The sequence below is a fragment of the Colias philodice genome, chromosome 3, assembly GCF_061535455.1.
Source record: "Colias philodice isolate Cphi_HAF_F1 chromosome 3, ilColPhil1 Martin Lab GWU primary, whole genome shotgun sequence".
NCBI lineage: Eukaryota > Metazoa > Arthropoda > Insecta > Lepidoptera > Pieridae > Colias > Colias philodice.
In genome coordinates, this window is record NC_143088.1 from 2,501,543 (window position 1) to 2,519,086 (window position 17,544).

The following is a 17,544-nucleotide window of genomic DNA, read 5'->3' on the forward strand; positions in this document are numbered from 1 at the left end:
TTTCACAATACCGTAAATGCAAAATGCATTCACGATTTTATCGATTGAAGCACATCCCATCACTATCACCTCCTATCTATATAATTATGTACCTATAGTAAAAATGGTGCCATGACTATGTTGAAACGTAGCTTGTAGTATATAGCTATCTCATTCTTTCATACGACGTTGTCTTTAGATAGAGAGAAACAAATATATGTAAATTGTATATGCTCGATACAAGTACTCTATAGGTTTATTGCTCTTAGCATAATACCTTTTAATACTTTGACAGAAAGAATACCTACTCATTTTATGAATTTCTTGCTAAAACATCAATAAAACTAACATAGTCTTATTATAGTTTTAAAAGAATTTTTAACACTAGAAATTGTGAAATAAGAGTGGAGGATGGATAATAGCCGTAAATATTCACGTAATGAAGAACGGAGCGAAGATGTTCCTATATACTCCAGATTATTTGTTGTTTGTGATCGTAATTTAAAAGAAGAAACATTACGCGATGAATTTTCAAAATTTGGCACCATTGATGATCTGCGAATTCCACTAGATTATAATACCGGCGAGCCCAAAGGAATAGCATTCATAAAATACTCAAAAACATCAGAAGCTGCAGTTGCTCTTGAAAACATGCATGGAAAAACTTTAAGATGTCGTCAGCTTAAAGTGATGGTAGCTGCAAACCGATCGGATATTCAAACGGATGAACTCGATGATGAAAAATATAGACGTTTATTCTTACATATTGCTAAAGAAATGTATGAAGACCATGTAAAAGAACATTTTCAACAGTATGGGTTTGTTGAAGATGTCTTGGTGCAAAGAGACAGAAATACAGGAGCTCCAAGGGGGTTTGCATATGTCAAATTTCGAAAATTTTCTGAAGCTGCAATTGCATTTGAGCAATGTGATAGACGTTACCAAGCTATCTTTGCAAGTCCTAAAGGACAAAGACGCCCTGAGACAACATTTGAATCAAATATAAATTCACTAGTGGCTGGTAATTCTATCATGTCTATGATGAATGTGAGACCGAAAGGTTTTACTCGTCTACATTTCATGTGCAGTCCTTTTTTGATGGAAGTGCATGTAGCGCGGCTATTTAATATAATACCTGGTATGATAAAATGTAAGCTATGGTATGATAAATTTGATATAGTTCCGCATTTCAGTAAAGGTTTTGTTGAATATTCCAATCCAATTTGTGCCCAATATGCACTCGAGCAATTAAATGAGTTTGAATATCCTCCAGGCCAGAGGATTTTTGTCAAACCTGCCAACCTGAACTTTGGTCAACATGAGGAGAATTCATTCAATTTACCTAACACTGTTAACAAGCTGAAGGATGCTATAAATTCCACACAGAATTCCCAAACTCCCGATTTAGCTAAACTTGCCGAAGCAATTGCAGAGGCTTCCAAAATCATAAAATTGGCAACAGCTGGTGTTGCTGATGATAATATTCCAGATGCTGGTGATTTGAATTACTGTAGCGTTGCATTGCCGTCGCCCCAACCATTGGCAGATATTGATAGCCCTGTAGCCAAGAGGTGCTTTTTGATTTGTAAGCCACAACCTCCTCCACTAACAGTTTTACGTGATATATTTTGTCGTTTCGGTAATCTTATCAATGTTTATACTTTACCGAATAAGACAGTAGGTTACGCGCGTTACTCCACTGTTGAGTCGGCAGATATGGCAATCAAAACCTTACATGGGGCAGAAATTTGCGGTGTAAGAATAAAAGTCATAGAGGCGGAGGAAGAGGTACCCAACAAAAGACCAAGGTTCAACTAAACAGGACAGACAATATGACTCGGACAAGACGCGAAGACATACGCTGGACGTACCGACAATTGGTTTTGTTAACATACTTACAGACAAATAAATAATTTAAGAATAACTGACATTTCTTGAGTATTTGCATACAATATAGTTCCAAAACTTGTGAGCTGTATGTTTAAGATTTTTCAGACGTTTTAAAATTATCCAGAGGTTTCTATTTCTTGCAAGTTTTTAAAGACTAATGAGTTTCAATAACTTTCTCATAAAGTTTACATTGTATTGTACGCAAACTATACCCCACACCATTCCCATTTAAGTTGACTTGGACAAGGAAAAAACAAAGACAAACTGAAATCGAAATAATTTATTGCACACACAGCCATATCATAAAACTAATTGACATTTGATCTGACATACAAAAAAATGTGATATTTCGACATTAAGAATATCTAAGGCAGATTGTTCAGATCTGTTATTGGTCCTTGTAAACTCTTAAAAAAACACTATTGCCATTCTGTTTCTACAGTATAATCTTATTGAGCCATCTAATTATATAAAAAAAAATTGACGATTACTAAATCTTATGGCCCTTTTCACAATGGGCAGCGTTGTGCAAATAGACGCAATTACGATAGTGTAGAGGGCCTAAATGTCTATGATCACAGCCGTTATTGTAGTTATTTATTCATAATCATTAATCACCATAATGGTGGCAACCATTGACGATCATTTGTTGGGCCAACACTGCCCATTGTGAAGAGGTCCTATTATACAAATAAATATTTAATTCTAGGATGATTCTATTATAGCTTGATGTAACAAGGGCAATAATTGCTCCTTGTATAGCGGATGCTTTTCTCCATGAGTGATTTTCAATATTTTTTCAGCACCCTTGAATTGAATCACAGCCTTTGTTAAATCCATTTTGTACAGTAATATCTTTCCATACTTCAGTTGCAATAAGCCAAGTAGTGGGTGTAGGGGACCATAATAATACCTGGAAAAAGAAATATGAAATAAGTTAGAAATCAACTTAAAAGTAAGTAAAACCTTTTATTAACCTTAATTGGCAGAGATGTAATTATTGGCAAAATGGTATAGTTTTTTAAATTAATTCAAATAGGTTTAAGTTGAATGATTTTAACAAACTTAAATCAAGACTTTTTTTCATTGTGATTAGTTTGGTAGGTAATAACACGTTTGTCATTTTATCATCTTACTAGCGGTCCGCCCCGGCTTCGCCCGTGGTACATATTTCGCAATAAAAGGTAGCCTATGTTCTTTCTCAGGGTCTAAAGATTGTCTGTGCCAAATTTCATCAAAATCGGTCCAGTAGTTTATGCGTGAAAACCATACATAAATACCTTTCCTCTTTATAATATTAGTATAGATATCTTATAGCTAATACAATTTTGTATATTTTAATTTCCCTATATACTGTACATACATAAATGTAGATTGGAATGCTCTTTTTAGACTAATAAGTTTTCTACATACTGACTGATAATTACTATTTTTAACTTAATATTTTCGCTAGTAATGTCCCATTAGTAAAATAGAATTTAACAACAATGATGACCCTGGCCTCAATAAATCACACTAGTTCAATTTATTTAGCACAGTATTTTTTATGTTAAAATAGGCCAAATATTTTGGTTATCTATTGTTTACTATTTCTGCTACGAATTGAACTAGTTTTTAGACAAGATAATAGTTTAATTACTGTACAAATTACTATCTACGCAGTCATATTTTTTTTGGATAGTTAAATATAAAACATACCCAAACATACATGTACATATTCAACAGAAGAATTTTAAAATATTCTACATTTATAATAAACTAGCTTTCCGCCCGCGGTTTCGCCCGAGTTTTAAGAAAAACCTGCATTGTTGCCGTTCCCGTGGGATTTCCGGGATAAAACCTATCCTATGTGTTAATCCAAGTTACCCTCTATAATATGTGTGCTAAATTTCATAGTAATCGATTCAGTAGTATTTGCGTGAAAGAGTAACAATATAACAAAAACATACACATACTCATCCTCACAAACTTTCGCATTTATAATATTAAAATAGGATAGTATATATAGTACTAGCTGCTCCGCGCGGTTTCACCCCCGTGCAGTGGCTCCACCCCTGTTGGTCGTAGCGTGATGATATATAGCCTATAACCTTCCTCGATAAATGGGCTATCTAACACCAAAATAATTTTTCAAATCGGACCAGTAGTTCCCGAGATTAGCGCGTTCAAACAAACAAACTCTTCAGCTTTATAATATTAGTATAGATTAGTAGGATAGGATGGGACTAGTAGGTATAGTATGATCTATTATTATACGTGCCTAAAGCAAGGCAGCAGTTTTTCCGCGTAAACACAAGCCTGTTCCCACAGCTGCACTTGGACCAGCGCATCGAACGCCTGGTCCAATGTTTGTGCGTGCATCACGTTCAGTGGGTGCAAGACACCCTCCTGCCGCTCTATGCAGTACTTGCATACATCCACGTCTGGGTTGGGTTGAGGAAATTATTTTGGAAGTCGGGTAGAAAAAAATTGAGTAGTTTGTCAATTGGTTAAAGATCTATTTTAAATTGATTAGACAAATATTAAATAAGCGGTGGTGACCACTTAATATCAGGCTACCGCATTGCTACTCTGACATAAAAAAATAGCAATACTCAAATATGAAATAGCATTTTTGTACTTTCATATAATATTTGGAATTAAATTTTCATTACAGATCAGCCCTTTTATTGTATGAAAAGTGAATTATGATTCTAAATTCTAATATTTAAATGCAAATTTTGATGGAAGCAGATATTTTTTTTCGAAAACAAAACTCGATTTGATCGTCGAAATTGGGGTTTTAAAAGCTTTGAAATATTACAGAAAGCAATAAAAGCAAATATTTAAAAAGGATACATGCTACAGTAGTTTCCTTCATATTCAGCAAATGCAATTCCGAAAACTCCATCGTCTTTTTGAAAACCTCGACAAGTTTATCTGTATAATGAGTACTGCATTCAGAACAATATATTCCATCTCTTTCCAACACATGATTTTCCATATCACTCTCTCCATTGGTTTGTATATTGCTATCTTTGTCTACCAAACCGTTGTCTATATGTCCATCTCTTTCTGTTACACCATTTTGTAGATTACTCTCTTCCGTTTCCGTGCCGTTGGTAGTTATGGCGACATTTTCAATTTTATTTTGCTTCTCAGTTTTCATAACGAGTTGGCAATTTTCTTTCCATTGTATATTTATTGGATTATCACAGCTTGAATTAAGGCATTTAGCTGCATGAAGGTATTTCAATTGGCTCTCATCTAGAATTGATTGGTTTTTTGTAATTAGTATTTTTATAGCTTCTTAAAATTATAGCCAATGCTTTTACAGCACGGAAGCAATTAAAAAATTTCGAAACAATATAGATTCAAGATTGGCTCACTTGTGTTGTCATTGGCTAATTTGCAAAGAATTTATGGTAAATTCAGTGATGCTATAAAAATAAATAAATAGATAACTCAGGTATAATATTGACCATACCTCATTCTGCTATTAACATTAGTGAAAATAAATCTAAATTATAAAAGTATGACTTAGTTATATGCACCCAGTCCTATGTTCATAGAAAATTAAAAATTTAGTAAATTCTATACAATATTATTATTTTTAAGTAATTTATTTAGTTCTACACAATTTATACGGATAATTTTTACCCACTCAGAAAGAATTTTCAAGCCATAATGTAAAAGAGCTGTCATACACAAAACCATATAAAAATCAGTGTTTAAGTAAAGGTTGCAATTATTTACTTAGTTAAGATTTTATTATATAGCATTACTGAAGTTTAAAAGAGAAAGCGATAAGATTATAGTATGTATATGGATATTTAGATAGAGCTGAGAATAAGTGATTTTTCTAATAAATTTATTAATTTGATGTTATTGTTCGACATATCGACTGTGATAATCTGCCAACTGTTATAAAAAACAACTTAACTAATTTTTTACCAGTACTACATTATTTATAATTTATTTATTTGTTTTTTATTTCTCAGGTCAACCGGTAAAAACGGCGAGAGACTGGTCAACAATAACAGTGAGGAAATTTAAAACTAAATTCCAAATTTAACAAATTATCCAGTAAGGACAATACTAAACTACCAACCAAAATCCAAAATACCCTCAAACTGTCTAAATTATAGACGATTTAAAGCGGGTAGGTAAAAAGTATCATTTATTAAAAATACCAACAATTTTAACACCGAATTTTCAAAACTACCCTCAATTTTTTTCAAACTACCCTCATTTTTTAATCTAAATATCCACACACATTAGTATGCACATCGAAAGCATTTACCCATGCACCTGTCACACTCGCACGCGAAGTAATAGTTCTCCAATAACTCCGTTTGACGGTCGAACGGCGTTTTCATTAGATCTATATATGATATACGTATCTGGAATTTTTAATCGATAGATATTAACAGGATAGGTAAATAAAGAGTATCAAATAAAAAAGTGTCTTCCTAAGAATAGATAATTAAAACAAGAGAAAAGAATATGCAAATAAGAGAACAGAATAAAGTGTCACCCTTAGAAGTATTATTACAGGATCTTTAGATAGATTGAAGATAGACAAAAAAATGATTAAAATTTAAGACCTTAGTACTTTTTAATTGTTTTTAGATACAACATATTAAGGATTAGCTTTACTTTCTGTGTTATTTAAAGTCGAAATAGTTACACTTTTTAGTTTAAATGTAACTTTTATGTGTATAAAACTAGCAGCAGCAGGGCCTTGCTTGTTTGATGCCCAATTAAAATGTCATTGTGTATTTTTTTTGCCAAATTTCATCCAAATCTATTCAGTCCTCAAAACTAAACTTGTTATAACTTATAATTTCAATTGCCTCATAAATACCTGTTTCCAATCCAAGCAAGGCATATCCTTAATAGCGGTTATATGTATAGTCTTGCCGTCAAAAGTGGCAACTGCGTTGGGATTACAACTATGATCTATGATCGACGCAGCTATGTATATACCTGTACCGATTGAGTTCATATCCACATTTAGTATCGTAAAACTGTTGATTACCATCTGAAAATTGTTTGAGAATAAGTTTACTAATTAATATTTAAGGTGAATTTTTACTAGCGGTCCGCCCCGGCTTCGCCCGTGGTACATATTTACGTTTTCTCTACATAAGAACCATCCTCGTACTTCAAGGAATATAATAAAAAATGAATTATCGAAATCGGTTCAGCCGTTCTCGAGTTATGCGCTTACCAACACATTTTGCGATTCATTTTTATATACATATAAGAAGATAGATACATATTTTTTATTTTTGTACCTTCAAATGCCAATACATTTGAATATGGTTTTGTTATTTAAAATATTTTATATCCTACATAATTTCTCCTCCCTTTTTCGAAGAAATTTTATTGCAGTCATCAAAATTACAGGAAAATTACAAAATTTTTGGTTAACCAGAAAAATATAATTTTCTATGTTGCAATAATTTGGATATCTATTTTTTCCGGCGCGTATTGTAAAGAAAAAATCTAGGGTGGATCTGGGATGAGAGCTTAGTAAATAATAAATAGTCATATAAAACATACTCGCCCGTACAATCCCATGAGATCTACAGTATTTGGCAATGAAATGTCCTTTAGAAATTCATAAAGAACTACACATAATGTTGTGAAATAGTCCATCCTCTTCTTATCTTTCTTTAGGTCTGAATAATCTGAAATAGAAAAACATAAAATTTAGAAATCGTATTCATTATACTTTTAAGGTAACAATAATTAGTATTTAACATTTTTCAGAAAAAGCGTTATGTATTTTAGACAGGAAATACTTTCTCATAACTATATGTCGTTAATCCATATATATTTTATATTTTTTTTACATGTGCATTTTTTTTCTATAAAATCTTACAGAATACTACTCTTACAGAATCTACTATATTCAATGGTATAGAGAAAACACATAAACTTACGCGACATAAGATCCTTCCACATCCTAAATGAGGTAGGTGTGTAAAATGCCTTATAAGAGTTACCATCGCCTCTCTTCAGTCGATTTATAATCTTTGCCAACATTCTGGCTCCATCTGGTACTATTTTCGGCGCTACTCTCTTGAAATTTGCACACTCCCACTGGAAAATACATGAATTTACTTTAATTTGTATGAACTACCATTATATCGAGCCTCTTCATAATGGACGAGGTTCATACATTTTTAATTTAACCGATTTTGAGCCTTATTTTAAAGCTGGTCGTCTTTTTTTAAAGGTAAGTCTTCAATCAGTACATAACTAAGTATATGATCAATATTAATTGAGTAAAAAAATATTTGTAACAAAAATACTACATTAACTTTGTTTTACTTTCAAAATTATGCAATAAATGCCCTTGAATTCCATTGGTCTAATCTAAAAAATCTATTTATTCTTCATTATAGAATATACAATATATTTTACTCAAGCCCATTTTGAAATGGCAATATAGTCCGTTTTCTTATGGGCATGCTTGTATGGAAAGGTATACATTTTTGAGTAAAGCAATGAAATTTGGTTCGAATGTTGTACTCGTCCACCTAAGCCCAAATCGCCTGGTAGCCAGTGTCTACTCCCCGGCAGAAGGGAGGGAGGGGGGGTTATAGAACAGAGCGCCCGGCGCTCGGAAAAAAAATTCTGGCGGATTCATTTGGCCCTTTGAGTCGAGTTTGGTGTCGTTATCAGGTAACTAGATGATGCCCGATTCATTCCCCATACCAGTTTTTTAGGGTTCCGTAGCAAAATATGTCACAATCTTTAAAATAATAAACTTTTGGCAGTGGCAAAATCCACACAAAACAGTATATTTTTATTTTTTTGTATGAAACTTGGTTTATAAAAAAATACTGTCTGAAAGGCCATTTCATGCAGATTATAAAAACATTAACATGTAACATATATCTTACCATTTTAAATGTAAAATAAATTAGAGAAAGTACAGGAACGTTCGTCAGCGCAGCGTAGGGGACGGCTAATAGACCCGAAAAATAAGCAATAACATAAAACAAAAACCAATCAAGTGCGAGTCTGACTTGCCCATCGAGTGTTTCGTACTTATTTGTCCTATACCATGTTATCTTGTCTGGTAGGACCTGGTTAACTGATACACACACACTTTCGTCTTTATAATATTAGTGTGATTTTTAATCATCTTTAAATTATAAATTCAGGTAACATTGTTAAAAATAAAGATATATATAATAGTAGAACGTTTTTGTATTACTAATAATGACAACCACCTCCACAATTACATAATTCGGTACATTTGAGCTGGCGTATAAAACACTTCAATCTGGAATTGCAAGATTTCACGCACCGACATCTTATCAATTCAAAGCTTCTCTTTTCTTTTTATTTCAGATGGGCAAGGAATATTTTGATTTTTTTAGGTCCCTAAATATATACAGCCTGTAAAACTGCCCTTAAGGTGTGTTGTTTAAGGGCAGCTTCTGTGGGAGGCAAATTTTCGATTTGCCTGTCCGTTTTTGTTAAAAATTTGTTTGCGACCCTCATTTACTATCACAGCGGGGTACAATGTGAAAAACAAACATGTACTTATAATAATTATAAAAAAATATAAGTACGGATATGCCTTCCATACCTCAAATGCTGGCAGGTGTACGTGGAGCTCTTTTAGACCTTCTAGCTTGGAATACATGATATTCTGTACTAGCCATATCTGTCGACTGTTCTTAACATTATTTTGGCTACTACTACTATATCGTGTGTTCCAAAGCTAGAAGGTCTAAAAGAGCTATAGGTACACCTGCATTTGAGGTATGGAAGGCATATCCGAATGTCACACGAGGATTTAAAGCACTTTACAGTGGCAAATATGCAGACAGTGAAATTGAAAAGTTTGTGATTACAATGCATGATAGGTAAGGACGGTCACGATATTTTAAGGATACTCTTATCCAGAACTTATATTTTTTTATAATTATTATAAGTACATGTTTGTTTTTCACATTGTACCCCGCTGTGATAGTAAATGAGGGTCGCAAACAAATTTTTAACAAAAACGGACAGGCAAATCGAAAATTTGCCTCCCACAGAAGCTGCCCTTAAACAACACACCTTAAGGGCAGTTTTACAGGCTGTATATATTTAGGGACCTAAAAAAATCAAAATATTCCTTGCCCATCTGAAATAAAAAGAAAAGAGAAGTTTTGAATTGATAAGATGTCGGTGCGTGAAATCTTGCAATTCCAGATTGAAGTGTTTTATACTCCAGCTCAAATGTACCGAATTATGTAATTGTGGAGGTGGTTGTCATTATTAGTAATACAAAAACGTTCTACTATTATATATCTTTATTTTTAACAATGTTACCTGACTTCATTTATAATTTAAAGATGATTAAAAATCACACTAATATTATAAAGACGAAAGTGTGTGTGTATCAGTTAACCAGGTCCTACCAGACAAGATAACATGGAATAGGACAAATAAGTACGAAACACTCGATGGGCAAGTCAGACTCGCACTTGACTGGTTTTTGTTTTATGTTATTGCTTATTTTTCGGGTCTATTAGCCGTCCCCTACGCTGCGCTGACGAACGTTCCTGTACTTTCTCTAATTTATTTTACATTTAAAATGGTAAGATATATGTTACATGTTAATGTTTTTATAATCTGCATGAAATGGCCTTTCAGACAGTATTTTTTTATAAACCAAGTTTCATACAAAAAAATAAAAATATACTGGTTTGTGTGGATTTTGCCACTGCCAAAAGTTTATTATTTTAAAGATTGTGACATATTTTGCTACGGAACCCTAAAAAACTGGTATGGGGGATGAATCGGGCATCATCTAGTTACCTGATTACGACACCAAACTCGACTCAAAGGGCCAAATGAATCCGCCAGAATTTTTTTTCCGAGCGCCGGGCGCTCTGTTCTATAACCCCCCCTCCCTCCCTTCTGCCGGGGAGAAGACACTGGCTACCAGGCGATTTGGGCTTAGGTGGACGAGTACAACATTCGTACCAAATGGCATTGCTTTACTCAAAAATGTATACCTTTTCCCATAAGAAAACGGACTAATATGCCAATATCCATCAAGACACACCTCAGAAATATCAAAATAAGTTTTTGTTACTGCATCCTGAATAATATAGTTACGAAAGTGATAAAAGTATTTTAATACAGTATATTATGTAAAATATTAATATAAAGTTAGTATCAGTATGTTTGAATAGACTTTTTAAATTATTGTTATTTTTGCAGACACAATAAAAACCACAATTTACCTTACAAAGAATATTGAGGAATTAACCACATTAAATATAAAATGTTAGTATACCTATTTACATAATAAAAATTTAAAAATTAAAATTACAGGTCCTCTATACTTGGGCTTTCTGAGTAGTCCTGATGTTTTTGTCTGATTTTTAAATACTTAATTATAATTTAAAGAACTAGGAGGAAATACCCACTTTGTGATCACTCCATGCATCCCTCTGACAACTCTTTCCACAGTAATAAACAAACTGGCATCCAGAACACTTCTGAACTCTACAGCTGGAAATTTAAATTTATTTATATAAGTAAACTTATCACAAATTTTACGAAAATTCTGAATGGAAAAATGTTAATTGACATTAATTAACAGTATTAGTATAAAAAACATTGCAAATACTTACTTTTGTAGACAATTATCACATCGATTTCCATTTTCTTTTGATGATAAAATATACGCAAAGGGTTCTTCAGACAAAATTAAGTCTCCAGCCTTTACCGGAGTATTCGAGTTTCTAAACCTATTCCTCATAGTTATTTTTGCTTAATTTGAGGTAGATGTTATTATTAATTATTCGCTATAAAATTCAGCATTTAACTATCCGGAAATCAAGTATAAATAGCCAAGATCTGGAATGTTACACTGAAAGATACGGAGTGCGAAATGCTAATGTTAAAAATATTATCTTTTCCACCTGCCGTTCTAATATTAGCTGTACATACACTATGTATCCGTTACATTATTTTTAGATAAGACGTGACCGCATCTGTATCAACAAACACAAAAATAAATTAACTCAGTCAGGCAGTAAGCACGAAAATATAAATTGAAAATTCAAAAATACTTGCATGCGAAATTAGCTTTGCATTTTGCAATATTTTTAAAAACAAGAGTCAAGAATTTGTATTTTGCAGTAGTAATCGCCTATTGGATATTTTTATTTATCTAAATCTCACCATTGGTCTATTATAAAATACTTTGCAGTCTGATTGGTGTATCGATACAAATACATTGTCAAATGAAATGTGTACTTGATGACTTTGACATCATGATAATGTTGCAAGATTATTATTAAAAATGGGTTAAGAATTTTCTTTCTACTCATTCAAATACTATGTCTAAATATTTTCTTTAATTGACTTTACAGGTAATTTTCTACTGAATTGTTTGAAATAAATTATAAAAAGGATTGCGTGGGATCTATATTTTAAAAGTAAAATCAAGCAAATGGCAGCATCTGTGACCAAAATGTCATGAGCACGTGTACTGTGTAGTCCGCACATCAATGTCAAAAATAAATTACGGAGAAACCAAACACTGATAGAATTTCGTACTTTTCTTCGTTTATTAATTAGAATAATTAGCAATTAGTAATGTCGTTAGTTTTAACCAGAGCAGCCCTTGCGTTAAAGAATGCTGAAGCCAACTTTAAAGTCGTGAAATTTGAGGCGCATAAACCTAAGAAAAAGCAAAATGTAGAAAGTGAAAATTCTGACAATATTATCAATAAACCGACCGGACCATCGAAAGAATTAGACTTGAAGAAAATCCGACATGAGGTAGTTAAATTTGGAATGTCTGGTTTTGACCCTACGAAGAAAGAAGAAGCTAAAATTGCGTTAGCGGTTAGTTTAGGTAAGATCTTATAATATCTCTAATTCATCAGATAAAATTATGTTTTAATTGGTTAATTAATGGTGTAGGACTGCATTTTCACTACTTGAATCACAATTTTAACTAATAGTAGCAATATAAAGTACTTAAGAAGTCACATTAATGGAATATTTGATAATTGATTGTAAAATTAAATTACACCCACTTCTCTTGTTCTACTTATTTTGATGTTCATATTTTAGTTTAAATGTCTATTTCAGTCTCTATTAAACATTAACATACTTATACTCTGTCCCTTAGAGCGTATACGCACTATGCGGGTAGCCGCATTGCGGGTAGCCGTCCGGCTGACCGCAAGCACAATTATGTACGGAATATTCATTTCTATGCGCACTGTGCGGTCTGCGGTAGCCGCATCGCAGTGCGCATAGAAATGAATATTACGTACATAATTGTGCTTGCGGTCAGCCGGACGGCTACCCGCATAGTGCGTATACGCTCTTAGATTACAAAATAAAAGACAGATGGAGCGTTGCCGAACTAAACCGAATAATTTATCGTCATTTCCATAAAGCTATGTGTGCTGTCATTTCGCCGCTGCACTGTACGTACACGGTGCTTCTGTGTGGGTGTTATGTTACCAGATATTGAAAATTTTCCCAAAATTTTCCCCGACTACGGAAGAAAGAGGGTTATGTGTTTCGAGTGTATCTATGTATAATATTTCTTTGGCACGTCCGTATTTCTTTGCAGTATAAACCGCTGAACCGAATTTGATTTATGAGGTGACATTGCAATCATCTGAAATATTATGGTAGTGGTGTTAGAAACGTTGGCTACATAAATTAGCTGTCAGGTTTTAATTTAAATTTTATATAAATTCTTGTTTATGATAATTTTTTATAATATTGTAAAAAATCTATTGTTACATAAATGATAAATTTTTAATTAAATAAATTACATAAAAAAATGTTTCAAAATTACAATGATTACCTGATATTATTATCTTTTATTTTCAAAATATATGAATGTGGATAGCGGTAATTTTTAGTCGAGAACACGGGACATTTTATTTTAGAAAGAAAGAAGGAAGAAACCATTTATTCCAGTACACATAAACACACAAATTAAATTATGAATAATTAATTGGCAGTGTGAATTATGAATAATAGGTAATAGAAAACATGAATTTATGTATGGTTGCTTGCGCTAAAAAAGGAAGCCACTCAGGATACCTGAGGCATAATACCTTAACACTGATTTTTCAGTGACACCTTACGACATCCACATCCGCTTTACTGGATAATAAATAATTAATAAATATAATTCCTGAATAATAATAATTTTGTCATATCCATCACGGAGTTCAAATGAATTAAATCGCGGGCGAAAACGACTCTTACGTTTTTAAGCTATATAAAAGAAACAAAAAAAGTATTATGCTTATTAAAATTATCTAATAATGATCATGAACCTTTATTGCACTATACAAACAATCACATTCACGATCGAATAATCCAACAGCACTACCCCGAAGATCTTTTAACTATTTTACCGTTTTACCCATAAAAATGGCAAATTCATTTTCAAAATACTGGCAGCGTACGTTGAAGTTTTGTATTCCTTCGTATATGTAAAATTATTATTTGTATACAAAATTAAATAAGCCAAATAATCTACAGAAAACCTGTAAAACGATGTTTTATCTTTTTGTTTGTTTTCGGGAACAAATTTTACAGCGTTTTAATATCACAAGACAGCATTTTTTTACTAAAATAACAAACCCCTTTTGACGTATTGCATGACACTAGAATCGCTATAGCACTGAGGGAGTTTCGTATTCGTTTTTGATTTCGTATTTTCTTTGACAAGGGCGATGGATGATTGTCATCCTCCATCTGCCTTTTATTTTGTAATCTAAGCTCTGTCCATTATATTATTTGCTTTTTGACAGCTTCACGCCTATGTAGGATTGTATTGTCTATGTTAAAATGTCATACAAATAATTAACGTACTTCATGTACAGGTCCCGCCCACTTAGTGATGCCTACACAGAATTATTCAATGATGGGTCGATAGATTAGAATAATCGATACAAATACTCTGTAAAATATATCCGATACAGAAAAACTCTTCTATTATGTTATATAATTTAAACGTAAAGACAACCTAATTGTAAGATAGAAACCAATAAATAATAAAATATTAGTTTAGTTTAGTTTTAACATACAATGCATAGATATGTGGTCTTATTATTACATATCTTATTAGTATGTTTACGTTGTAATTATTATTTACGTACCTGATTCGATTTATGATAATATTTTGAATTTATAAATGGAAATGGTATCACAATCGATAATCTTTTGAACATCACTTCTGGTATCACCCGTCGAGCTGTCAAAAAGCAATTCTTATAGTGGACAGACTACACATATTCTTAAATACAATTCATCAAGAAGGAACAATAATAATATAAGTAGTATGGTACTCATCTCTTGTAAAAATAGGTACCATTGCTTACTAAAAATGTTACCAACGGAGATGAAACTCAAATATTATTTTTCTGATTACCCTGAACAGTATTATATATAAAATTCCTTGTAAATATTATTTTTGATAAAATTTACTTCAGCTAATTTAATTAAATATAAATTCGTATTTTCAGGGGCCAAACCTCCAAAAAAAGCATATTTAAATTACAAGGAACTCATGAGTAAGAGGAAACAAGAGAAGCAAAAGGAGAAAGAAGAGAAAGAATTAATGAAATCTAAAAGTATAATGCAAACAACTGGGCAAAAGAAAAAGAAAGGATCTAAAAATGACGTTGGACATTTCTTGAGTAACTATGGAAAGGTAAGACTTTATATATTATTATACTAGCTGCTCCGCGCGGTTTCACCCCCGTGGCTCCACCCCTGTTGGTCGTAGCGCGATGATATATAGCCTATAACCTTACTCGATAAATGGGCTATCTAACACCGAAAGAATATTTTAAATCGGACCAGTAGTTCCTGAGATTAGCGCGTTCAAACAAACAAACTCTTCAGCTTTATAATATTAGTATAGATGTATTTATAATGAACTAGAATCCCCCCTGCATTTTCAACAAAAATTTGTATTGTCCTGTGGGATTTCGGAGATAAAAGTAACCTTTCATCTACACATACATACTACCTTTCATTGTAATTGGTTCAGTAGTATTTGCGAAAAAGAATAACAAACATCCATCCATCCATGCATCCTCACAAACTTTCGCATTTATAATATTAGTAGGATTCTATAATCTTTTAGTCTCAAATGAACACAGGAATTCACTTTTTCACTAAAAATTGTTAGCAATAATAGTAGAGCATCAGATTGATAAATTCTAATTCTTTGGTGCAAATGAGTCATGGCATTTCTTTACTGCCACAACATATTATAAGCTATTTTTTTTCACATAAAGTGCATTTTCGATCATTATCCTATAGATAGAATGCTAACATCCATACCACATTGAATACACCTTGTCCTATACATGCATACATACTTGAATTTTTACTTAACTACATATAACTTGATTATTTATGTAAGTACAACTTTTATATTTTTTATTTTTTTAGGTACAAAAGAAGGACTTGAAGAAAGCTGTTAACGACAAGAAATCTAAGAAGAAAAAGAAAATGAAATAAATAGTTTTAAGTTGTAAATAAAAATATTATATTATGATACCTAGATATTTTATTTTTACCCTCTTAAAACTATTACATTCCTGTATTTTATTGTGTAATCCATCTCTGTATTAAAATAAAATGGCTATTTATTTTATTAAATGTATATGACCCTGAATTTAGCAGACAGAAGACAAAATATAATTTCAGATGGGGATATCTAAAAGCGAAATTAAGTTCTTGAAGTTTTACAAATTGGAAATTGTTTGTCATTGATTTACCTACAGGTGGTAATGAATTAAAATTTTATTTTTATTTTTGAACATACATATTTTTAAATTAAAAATACATTTTTGGGAAGCTTTCACCGTGTTCCCAGTTGTATCCGAGCAGTTGTTTTTAGATATCCCCATCTGAAATTATATTTTGTCTGCTGTCTGCTAAATTCAGGGTCATAAATGTAACATATTCTATTATATTACTTTATTTATATTATGTATCAGGGTAAAGACAAGGGAAGAAATGAGCCGAGCACCCTTACACATGTATCATGTGAATGATCTGCCTCTGTTTTAGAGAAACCAAAAAACAATTATTTTCTCATGAGAGATTTCAATGTACAAGAGGTACCCAAATAACTAGAGCAGATAAAATAATAGGGAAATACAGGAAAGGCAAAAGAAGTAGAAACGGAGAAAACTTAGTGGAATTCCATTTTTCGCAAAAAGCTCAACACTAAATGGAAAATGAAATTGACTACATAATAACCAACAAAGCGAAGGTATTTAGTAATACCACAGAATAATAACTATTAGCTGTAATACGAAAAACTTAAACTTCAATACCACATGGTAGTACCACCGCAGCTATTTCAAAGCAAGTGGTTTAAAAAAGCCTACACCAAAAGCCGTTAAAACTAGAATAGCAATGTTTATTTTGCTATTATGCAGAAAGATTATAGGGTCAATCAGTGTCTCCATATGTAAATTGAGAAGTACCGTGTTGCAAGGGTAAAAATACGGTGTTTCTAGAAAAAATACGGTGAATCTACTAAAAGTGTACCGTGTAAATTACCGTGTAATTTTTGAAAGGAAAAAAACAACAATAAGAACCAAATTAAGTCTGAATATATTTAATTAACAAAAAAAAATTGAAAGAGGTATAATGTTATTCTGA

The 17,544-nt window shown here is 32.2% G+C and overlaps 3 protein-coding genes across 3 annotated transcripts; 2 read left to right on the top strand and 1 right to left on the bottom strand.

The window, feature by feature from the left end:
- Positions 1-261: 261 nt before the first annotated feature.
- LOC149489426 (RNA-binding protein 45-like) lies at positions 262-1,907 on the top strand. The gene has a single exon (XM_089713592.1). It carries the CDS (start codon positions 391-393, stop codon positions 1,795-1,797), a length of 1,407 nt encoding a protein of 468 aa, XP_089569718.1. The 5' UTR covers positions 262-390; the 3' UTR covers positions 1,798-1,907.
- Positions 1,908-2,134: 227 nt separating this feature from the next.
- Positions 2,135-12,004, bottom strand: Smyd3 (SET and MYND domain containing, class 3). The gene is made up of 10 exons (XM_089713521.1): positions 11,950-12,004; positions 11,505-11,867; positions 11,298-11,382; positions 7,800-7,959; positions 7,417-7,544; positions 6,716-6,892; positions 6,152-6,251; positions 4,708-5,115; positions 4,130-4,292; positions 2,135-2,782 (listed from the first exon to the last, which is right to left on the bottom strand). Exons 2-10 carry the CDS (start codon positions 11,630-11,632, stop codon positions 2,575-2,577), a joined length of 1,557 nt encoding a protein of 518 aa, XP_089569647.1. The 5' UTR covers positions 11,633-11,867; positions 11,950-12,004; the 3' UTR covers positions 2,135-2,574.
- A 287-nt stretch (positions 12,005-12,291) lies between these two features.
- LOC149489428 (40S small subunit processome assembly factor 1) lies at positions 12,292-16,836 on the top strand. Its single transcript, XM_089713850.1, has 3 exons — positions 12,292-12,736; positions 15,384-15,571; positions 16,321-16,836. Exons 1-3 carry the CDS (start codon positions 12,475-12,477, stop codon positions 16,387-16,389), a joined length of 519 nt encoding a protein of 172 aa, XP_089569976.1. The 5' UTR covers positions 12,292-12,474; the 3' UTR covers positions 16,390-16,836.
- The last annotated feature ends 708 nt before the right edge of the window (positions 16,837-17,544 follow it).